This window comes from Tenrec ecaudatus, chromosome 17, assembly GCF_050624435.1.
Source record: "Tenrec ecaudatus isolate mTenEca1 chromosome 17, mTenEca1.hap1, whole genome shotgun sequence".
Classification (NCBI taxonomy): domain Eukaryota; kingdom Metazoa; phylum Chordata; class Mammalia; order Afrosoricida; family Tenrecidae; genus Tenrec; species Tenrec ecaudatus.
The window spans coordinates 38,899,330-38,909,615 of NC_134546.1; the positions used below are offsets into that span (position 1 = coordinate 38,899,330).

General features: G+C 50.2%; 1 protein-coding gene across 1 annotated transcript; it reads left to right on the forward strand.

Moving 5' to 3' along the window:
• Positions 1-4,854: 4,854 nt before the first annotated feature.
• On the forward strand, positions 4,855-9,589 carry TMEM247 (transmembrane protein 247). Its single transcript, XM_075536083.1, has 3 exons — positions 4,855-4,971; positions 5,565-5,888; positions 9,392-9,589. Exons 1-3 carry the CDS (start codon positions 4,855-4,857, stop codon positions 9,587-9,589), a joined length of 639 nt encoding a protein of 212 aa, XP_075392198.1.
• The last annotated feature ends 697 nt before the right edge of the window (positions 9,590-10,286 follow it).

Below are 10,286 nucleotides of genomic sequence, written 5' to 3' on the forward strand. Positions count from 1 at the left end.
ACTCAGTTTGTTAAGGTATACATGTTTCCATATTTAAAACATGTGAGAACACTAGTATTACATTTCCAATCAATACTATCTCTTAGAGGATGTTCTATATCGCGCACCTAAGACGTTTACCTTATTTGTCTTCTTGAATCTTACTCCTCCACAGCTGCACAATATCCTTAATGTGAACACAGCACTAATTATTTAACCAGCTCCCTTCTGCAGTGGACCATATATACTCGTGTATAAGCCGAGATTTTCAACACATTTTTAATGCAGTTTTTGTGGTAAAATTAGGTGTCTCTGCTGATATCCGGGTCAGCTTATACTCAAGTATATACGGTAAATTGTTTCCCATCTTTTGCTATGGTGACCCATGCCACCAGGTAAGAATCATCTGCGCGTCTCCTTCTTTTTCCTCCTATGAGGCAGACACGATCTCCCCTCTGAAAGTTGGTCTCGTCTAAAACACCGTGGGAAGAGTTGGCAAACCTGTGCTCCAGGTTTCACCCAACCACTCGTGAGTTCCCATGCAAAACCCTTTCTCGCCGTGCATGACTCAAGTTACGTATTTGTCACGTAGAAATCATCACAGCTGGTCTCACCAAGAGCTTCTGAGAGTCAAATGACATAATATACGGGGATACTGTGAAGGTCGTATCAATACCCAAGCCTCCCATCAGATCAGTTGCTAAGCCAGATATGAACATGCTCATCAATCTTCCCCTTGCCCCTGCTAAAGGAAACTGACTGACTCACAGCTCCTGTCGCAGGTGACCCAAGGCTGGTGGATATAGGATGACCCTGCCCTCCCCAGCCTCCCACCTTTCACTGCTCACTAAACTGAGCGGGGCCCCTTCTCAATCTGTAGGCTGCTCAATGCTGTTGGATCCAGACACGTGTCTTCCATGAGGCCCAGCATCCCTTTTTCTGTCATTCCATGGGATCTGGTCTTTTTTTTCTGGTTGAAACTAGCTTCCCTTTTCCTATGTGCGTGGGGCTGCAATCCTCATGGTCAGCAGATCGAAACCACCAGTAGCTCTGAGGGAGAGAGAATGGACTTTCTACTCCCCATAAACAGGTACAGTCTCAGAAACCTACAGGGGGTCCCTTCGCCATGAGTCAGCATTGACTAGGGGGCAGTGAGTTTGGTTCGGTTTTTGGTCCCTTTTCCTGAGCTAAGTAGGGGAGGAGAGGATTTTTCATGGCTATTGGGAGGTCTGGTGGTTATGCAGAGGGCTACTAATCTCAAGGGCAGCGGTTAGAAACGGCAAGCCTCTCTGAATGAAGCACATGAGACTGTCTGCTCCTGTTAGGATTCACAACTCCAGAAATCAACTCAATGGCAGGGAGTTTGGCTTCTTGGGTTGGAGGGGTGCCAAGCTAGCCCAAGTCTTGTGTGACTTCCACGGGGTTCTGAGAAGTCTCCCAAAGAACTGACTGCAAGGATCTCTCCTTGGGAAAAGTGAAATGACCCTCCCAAATCAGGCTTTGCTTTTGGGATACACTGCTTTGTTTAGCTCCGGTGCGGAGTGGGCTCCATGACTTGGCGGTCAGCCTCCCAGGGGACAGGCGGGGTAGAGCAAGGCCAACAGCGGAAATGGAAGAGCAACCGGACTAAGATCATCCCTTGGGACTTTGCTCCTGTTGATCCTTTCCTCTTACACAAATCCCATGACCCTACTCATCCCCTCTCCCCCCAGCTCCTCAAACCAACCACCTGAGCTCTGCCCTTCTGGATCCGGGGTAGATTGCCTAGCTGGCCCCAGTCCTTCATCCTGCCTGGAGCCACGCCTTTTCCCATAAGTCTTCACAATAATGGCAACTAGATGGACAAAGGTCATTTCCCCATCTTTTAGCCAGAGGTGTGTCCCAAGGTGCCATGCCTTTAGGTCAGTCTATGTCCACAAGAAGCCCACGAGGTAGTAGGTGACTCTTAACCTAGGGGTTTAATATTTTTCTTATGCAGAATTTCAAACACACAATCTCAGAAAAATAGTAAAATATTCATGATGGACTGTGGCCAAAGGAGCAAAAGGGCGAATTGGTGGTTTGCCAGTTCCAAACCTCTTGTCCTTCCCTCTACCAGCGCTAGGACCAGGGCATGTGCAGGCTAGCCCAGGTTCCCAGAAAGAGGCTGAGAGAGAGAGAGAGGCACGTGGAACAGAGCAGCCTCAGCCAAGCCGCACCCCCCAGTGGAGCCCAGCCTGGAGCAGCCAATTCTTAATTGCCTGAGCTAAAGAACTGCTTGTTTTGTGTGCTACTGAAATGTTGTGCTTGTTTGACATACAAAAGCTGACACAATTACCCTCGAGACTTCTGTAGGTTTCAGTACCGAATTGTAACAGTGGTGGATCAGTGAGTTGTAGATAAACATTGCTCTGTGCAGCCTGCCTAGTAAACATCACCAGATTTAGCAAATAAAAACACAAGACGCCCAGTTAAATGTGAATTTCAGATAAACAATAAGTTATTATTTAGTATAAGTATCTTCCATGCATGTTTAGACCATATTTATACTAACCATTATCCATTCTTCATCTGAAATTCAAATTTAGCTTGGCATCCTGGGTTTCTCTGGCAATCCCACCCTTCCTTAGTCTTTGTGGCAATAAAGACATCTTACACAGTAACAATGAGAACGCTCCAGTGGTTGGCACCACAATGCCAGGGAAAAAATGCCATGGTACAATGAAAGGATAGTTTGTTTTCAGTCATTCATTTTTATTGGCATATAATTTACATATCATATAATTCAATCATTCCACCAGAGGAGGGAGAGCTGGGCAATCATCATCACAATCAACTTTAGAGCATTTTTTCTTGTCCTTTTTTTTTAGATCGTTTGTTGGCCCTTAGGAGCGTTTTCCAGTCCAGTCTGTTGGGGCACCACGCCCTGGCCCCAAAGTCCACTTCCAGCATTCCCTGGGGACCTTGCCACTCCATTCCCTTGCTGTTCCACTGCACTCCCCCAGTGCTTTGCCTCGGTGTGGTGGGATCAGGTCAGGTGCAATTCCCACACTGTGTCTCCGGTGCTGTCCCCTGTATCGCCCTTAGTCACTGAGGGGCATCATTTCTCATAGTGGGGCCAGCCATGTTGTTCTCTCTGTGGACTGGCTGCTCTACTCAGGAACATCATCCTCACGGCCTGTGCTCCACTCTCTCCTCCTCCCCCTTCATCTGCTCCCGTGTGCTCTGATCAGATATGTCCCTCTCCAGGAGCTGCAGAATCAATGTCGTCCTTTGAAACAAATATTGTTATTAGCCCCCTACCTTCCCGGCCATGTCCCTCGGTAATTATTAATCCAGTTACTGACTCTATAGATGGACCTATACTGGACTTCATATGCAGAAGGAACATACAAAACAAAATCAAGAAAAGTCAAACAATGACCAAATAAAACAGAAAGACTTCCATTGAAAAGGAGCCTGATATCAGGCATAGTCCTGCCTTTGTGATAGTTAAAGTTTATTGTGCCAACCTGGCCGATAAACACATGTGGGGTTAATTGAAAGGCAGAGAGATAAAGGGCCCAGTAAGCCTACCCTTTCTAGTTCTTGGGTCTCTTGCTTTTTGATGGTATCACCAGGGTGCAGCTGCCTTAGCCAGTTCCCTGCTTCAGCTGGCAAGGCTCACTTCCTACAAGGCATCCCCAAGGAAAAGTGGCATGGACCTACCCCAATGCAGCCCTGGGTGCTGGAGCAGCTATATGGAGACCCCTGCCAGCGCTGAGATGCTTACACGTTCACTGATTCGGTTTTCCTCCTGCAGTTGGCATCATTGCATGTGTTTTGTGAGATGGAGGAGGACTTTGTGGATTGGTGTTGGACATGTAGGTTAATGTTGGACTTGTGGGCTTGGGCAGCACTGGGTTGGGATGTTTTCTTGATGTGCACTTACCCTTTATATAAAACTCTCTCTTATACATGAGTTTCTGTGGATTTGTTTCTCTAATGTACCTAGACTAATATATTCTGATACCAGGAGTAGGGTGACCCAGACCTTTATTCCTGAGGGGTCTGCATCATTAGATGTCCTGTCAGGACTGGGTTGCTGTAACTTGCCATTTACTTTAATCACAGAGCATGGTAGCACTAGGAGTTGGCCTATGGGTTGGATTGGTTCTGATGCCCCCCACCCTCACAGAGCAGCCCCATCAGTCACAGGGTAGAGCTGCTTGGGGCGGTGGGGGGTGGGGGCGGGAGAGTGTCCCCAGCTAGAGAAACAGGTCGCCAGCCTTTCTTCCACCATTGGGTGGGTTAGAACCGCCAGCCCCCATCTAGGCTAGCAGATGAAGTGACTACATTATACTCATGAAACATGAGTCTGTGGATCAGCAGAGAGGTAAAAATCACTTATTTTTGGTCACACAGCTAGAAAGAACAGCAAAGCTAGAATTCAAAGACAGCTCTTTCCACAAGGCAACCCTGCCTCCAACCACCCAAAGTGTTTTGCTGTGGTTTTCACAAAGTGGAAACAGCCCACCCTTTCCCTGACCCTCCTCCATCCATTCTAGCTCCCCTGGGGAAGGTAAATAAGCAGGCGGGTGTGGAGCTAATTGTCATGTAGACCAGCGTGCTCTCCATTTAACAGAGGGACCTGAGAGAATTGGTTCCAAATGGTGGCATTCTGGTTTTCCAAGCTGTCCTTGGGGGTGGAAAGGACCTCTCCCTCCGCAGCTCTTAATAAGGGGGCCCCAAAGGTGTCACACCCTCTGCCAAAGGGACCTTAGCAACTGGCAGAACATGGGCTATTGTGAGGAGGACATTGTGATGGTGGCTGTGCTGTGAGGTCTGGTCAAGTCAGATGTCAGTGCCTCAAAAGATGTCTTTTGGCCCTCCATTGGCAGCCCTGCGGTCTCCTGAATGACAACTGAGGACAGAGAAATGCTGGAAGCCCGGGGAGCAGGGGAAAGCTGCCCAACTTTCCCCAAGGTGGTGTCTGGTGATCCCATTGCTGAAGGGAAGTCCAAGGCTTCTTTGGTAAGGGAGAAGCCCAGTCTCCCTGCCCATCCTGGTCATTCGGGGCAGGAAGGCACCCTGAGGGATGGGTACCCAATGTGATTCCGTTTCAGATTGCTGCCAAGAGCAGCAGGTGGCCTGCACCTAGGCTTGTGGCTGGCACCCTTCCAACTCTAGTCAGGGAGCAGGCAGCCCTTCACAAGACTGTGAAGTCACTTGACCCTGGCACCTGGTCTCTCTCACCCACCTCCCTGCTGGGGCCCTTCCCTCCCTCTATGGAGGGGACCCTGCTCCTCCCATCACACTTGGGCTGGTCTTCTCAACAGGCCCTGGGTTCCTCCCTCTTTGCCGCCTCAAAATCCGGTGTCACACTGGTCTCCACATTAAGCAGGGAGGGGAGTGCACGGGTCACTTCCATGGTGACCTGACAATCACCAGGAAGGGACTTTTACCTCAACTTCCAAATGCGTCCACCATGTCTTTAAGGCGCTATTCCCTGGTGTTCCCTCTCACGTCTCAGGTCCTGATACCTCCCCCTGCGAAGGTCTGTCTAACACCGACTCCTCCCTGTGTGTTCCCCTCCCCCCCCACCCCCCCAGCCCACTCCTACCCAGGAAGCTGCGTCCTCGAAGCCAGATTCCCCCACCAGTGACCCTGTGGAGGAGATGGACACTTGCGAGGACGGGGGCTGCCAAGGGGCAATGAAGGCGCTGCCCCTCAAGATGGGCCCCACCACCAAGGGTCAGGCAGGTGACGGGCCCCCACTGACCGAGCCAACCCTCGATCTGGGGAGCAGGCGCGATGGGGAGATAGAGCTGGAGAAGGTGCGCATGGAGTTCGAGCTCACGCGGCTCAAGTACCTGCACGAGGAGAACCAGCGGCAGCGGCAGCACGAGGAGGTGATGGAGCAGCTGCAGCAGCAGGCAGCGCCCCGCCTGGTGGGTGACCCCAGCCTCACGGAGCAAGACCCGGGAGGGGTGAGGCGGGGGGCTGAGGGCCCAGAGGGACGTGTTGCACAGGGACAGCGATAGACTGAGACGTGGGGCTGGCTAGGAGCCTCACCTGCTTAGATGCAGCACCTGCTCCACAGAAGCTGGAATCGCTGGACATGGCTCTGTGTCCAGGCGGGCTGCCCCCAAGCCCCTTTGCCCCGGGTCACTTCCAGAGATGGACCGCCCCCTGAAGAGACCTCTCCGGCATGTGTTGAGCTGGCCGTCCCATTCTGAAGAGAGTTGAGGCTCCCTGGTGGTGTCTGGGTTACGCATTGGGCTGCTAATTACAAGGTCGGCAGTTCGAAACCACCAGCCACTCCGAGGGAGCAAGTTGAGACTTCCTACAGCTGTTAAGAGTTACCAGTCTCAGGAACTCGTAGGGGCGGTTCTGCTCTGGCCAACAGGTCGCTGTGAGTCAGAATTAAGAGAGTTGACCCCAAGAGGGATCCCTTAGCTACCTGTCCACCTAATAGCCCCTTTACTAACTTCAGACAGGTCTCCAGATGGCTGCCATCTCCGGGGAGGGGGGACATGTCCCCTGACCTCAATATCTTCTCTATGACTGGATTTCCACCCCAGGACTCTCTGTGCACCTTAGAATGCAATTCCTGGGAACCCAAGTCAGACCCTCACTACATCCTGCCCAGTGGGTTTTGTGTTTAGCTTAGTTTTGCTTTGGACAATTCTTTATTGTGCATTAGGTGTTGGTCTACATATCAGCTCTTCAATGTTGCCTTCCAACGGTGTAAACTAGTAATCAAAGTCCCCGATAGCTTACCCTGCCTGCCCCACCCACTCCACGGATTGCTCTTCTCTTGCTTGTGAATTATCTTCCCTTCACCCAGGTGACACCTGTCAACCGTTAGCCGGTGGGCATTGATGGAACCCTTCCCCCTTCTATTCAGGGCTGCCTGTAGGTGTTCTGTTGCCCTTCATGGGGCTAAGAGACTCTGCTAGAGGTCAGATGAGATGTGAAGCCCTCACTGCACTTTGTGACTGGGCCTTGATAAGCATCCCATAGAGGAAGCTGTTCTGGTTCGAAGTAGTACTGCCTGAACCTTAAGCTCAGACCACCCTAGGTGAGCAGCTGGGCTCTCCTGCGTATACCCAGAGCGGCTTTGGGTGAGCTAGCAATCCTGTTTGCGCCTCCGTTGGCTCGTCTGTTCAATAATCCCTACTGCGCAGGGCTGCGGCGTTCATTGGAGAATATGTGGAAAGCACTCTGTGGGAGCCTGGCCTTAGGCCAGCACGCAACAAGCGTTAGCTGTTGCCCTTTTAATGTCCTCCTGCAAGTCACTTCTTGACCCAAAGGCAGCATCTTACATGCATCCCATTTCGATGTTATTGGGAGGTGATGTATTAGCTCTGCTTCCCAGCTCTGAGTCATCTGCGATTCTGAGAAGCTAGCCTTGTCTTTACCCAAGCCGCTGCTGTCATGATTGAAGAGGATATGACCTCAAGTAAATACCGCTGAGCTCTCCCCACAGGTTAGCACTGGTCCATGAATCAGCACCCTTGGGTTATGCTTTATCCAGCTCATATTTCTCCATCTCTCCTAAGTCTGCTGCCAACTGGTTTCCCAAAATGAAGATGTCACAGTACCTCAAGCATTTCCCCCAAGGGACTGCTTTTTTTTTTTCCTAAGGAAATAGGCTTAGTTTTGCATGATTGATTCTTATTGAACACCTGCTGACTTCTAACAATATCATCTTTTTTCCTCACACGCAAATTACCTGTTCAATTATACCCTAAGTGATTCTGCTGCGGATTTTCCAGAATCCGGCTTTTTTCTTGCTTCTTTGTGAAGATGGAGAAAATGCGTGTTTTTCCTTTTTCTTCAGATTCTGGCACCGTGCCTGCTCTTTTTGAATCCTCATAAATAAGTTCCATTTCCAAGCTTGTGATTTTTCTCAGCTCCCCCGGGTGACAATTCATCAGAAGCTGGGACCTGGAGCTACTTCGGGCAGATGGATGGCTGAGGGACCCCAGGACTTTCCTCTGTCTCTGCACCTTGCCATGTTGGCATTCTCCTTGTAGCCCAACGCTCTCTCTTTGATGAAACGGAAGCCTTGGGAAATTGTAGACTCTATCTGCTCTGCTTGCAGCCAAGCAGCTAGACGGTGGAAAGTGTTTTGAAAAGTCCAAAGAATTCCCTAAATGCCTGCTTTGTTTTTCAAAACCAGTGATCACGCATCAGCATGTCAAGCTGAAAACACCAGCAGGCAGCAGAAAGTCTATGGATCCAGCGCTGTGCCAAATCTGCAGAAAATCAAGGGAGCCCCCAGGCTCACCCTCCACTTCCATGGGAACACTGGGCTTCTTTTTCTGGGTCTTCAACCCTCCCCACTATTCGACAGGGAGCATCCTGTTGCATTTTCTGGTCACCTCAATTTTATTCAGTTGGCTTTGTTTTATGTAGTAGTTTCAACAATAACGTTGTTTGTGACCGTTTACAAAAAGTGTTTCATTTCTGTCTATTTAGAAAAGATGAGACATTGACTTGTTTGTGAAGCTTCCCCAGTCCCCACCCCTTCTTTTTATGGATGAATTTTTTTTAATCCTGTGAAGAAGTGTTTTAGAGGTAGTTTAGGACATCTCAGTCCCTGCCATCTGGCTGCTTACAAAAAATATATAGCGATTAAATATATGTACTTTATATATAGTGATTAAATATATATACTTTTTTCCAAGGATAAACCGTAGATGATGCCTTTTCAACTCTAGGGCAACATCAACCTTTGCCCTACATAGAAGTGGATGCTTTCTCTATTTGGAATGGGGTCTGCTGGCCCCTAACTGTACAGACTCCATTAAGAGCAGCTCCCAGACGGGATTAACCAGACCACTCAGGCTGCTTTACACACAGCCCAGGACCCTTGGGGTTTAGGGAGCCCCACCACCTGCTCCTAACACCTGCCCCAGAAGAAAGCAAACACTGAGTGGAAGAGCCACAGACTGACCTAGAGCCAAGATCCAGGGACTCAGAAACAGTCATTTGTACCCAAGGGATCCCTCTCATTCCGTCAGGGCCCTGGAAACAAGGTTGGCTATAGGGACAAATTGCTCTGAGAACATTCCCAAGATTCCAGAAGTGAGGCTGTCTGAGTCAGACGCTGCCCACGTGTAGAACTCAGATGGGAAGGATGGGACAGGCAGGCAGCTGTTTGCCCGATAGAAAAGACTCAGGACGGGGGAGAATGAGACTTTCCTGTGTGTCAGTTATACTTTATGGGGAATGTTTCATTGATTGCCTCCCTCGTCTTCCTCATTATTTTGTGAAGTGGGTCCTACTCTTAACCCTCCATTGAGGTGGGGAAGATCGCTTGTCTGAACTCTTCCCAAGATTGCAACCTGGATCCGCCTGGCTCTCATGCCCAGAGTGGCCAAGTCCTGGTTGCCAGCTCCTCTAGTGTCTTATCTTCTCCCCTCCTCCACACCCCCCCCCCCAGTTTTCAGGAGGACTCCAGGACCTCCTGCTCCCACAGAACCAGTTTGCCATGTTCCTGTACTGCTTCATCTTTATACACATAATCTACGTCACCAAGGAGATGGTCGTCTTTCTCTTCTCCAAGCACTACCTCTTCTGCATCGCTGCCATTTTGCTCTATTTGATTAAAACTTTGTGGCCATACTTCCAAGGGCTGTGATTCTCTCCATTGCGGCGGGGTGGGGGTGAGGGGAAGCCCCGCCTCCTTTGCTGGCACCTCCCCCTTCCTCCTTTGTGCCTCCCTCCAGTCAGCACCTGCTCTTAAGGAAGGACCCTACTGTCGGCCATGTAAACTTGAGTGTGGAAAAAACCGTTGCCTCGCTCTTGTGTTCTGTCTCAAATAGTATTCTCCACTTCTTTGTCATGATTCTATCATGCAGACTGCAATGGCCACATCAAACTCACAGACACCACTCACTATTGTAGGTTTGATTAATAGGTGGCCATGAAGGTGTCCAGTCAGGCCCTGTTACAGAGTTCCCTCGGGACTGCTCATAAAAGCTCAAAGGGCATGCCACTCTTGCGGTAAGCTTCAGCCCCAAGTTCCATGGGCCGGTGAACCCTGAATCAAGTGCCCAGAACGCCCCCACCCTCTGTAAGCCTCAGCCTGAGGGCATTCAACTCCACTGCTGTGGGTCAACAAGCCCCACTGCCTCAATGAAGTGCCCAGAGGCATCCCATTCCACAAGCCAGCCCTCTGCCCCAAAGCACTCAGCTGGACTTTTTCTGTGGCCTGGGAAATCCACCCCTCTGCCTCATGCTCCGCCTCCTGGTTCTGCTGCTGCTGCTGCTCTGTTATCTGCAGAAATCAAAGCTGTCTGTGGATCAAGGAGATCCACTGTGCAGGGATCTCAGGA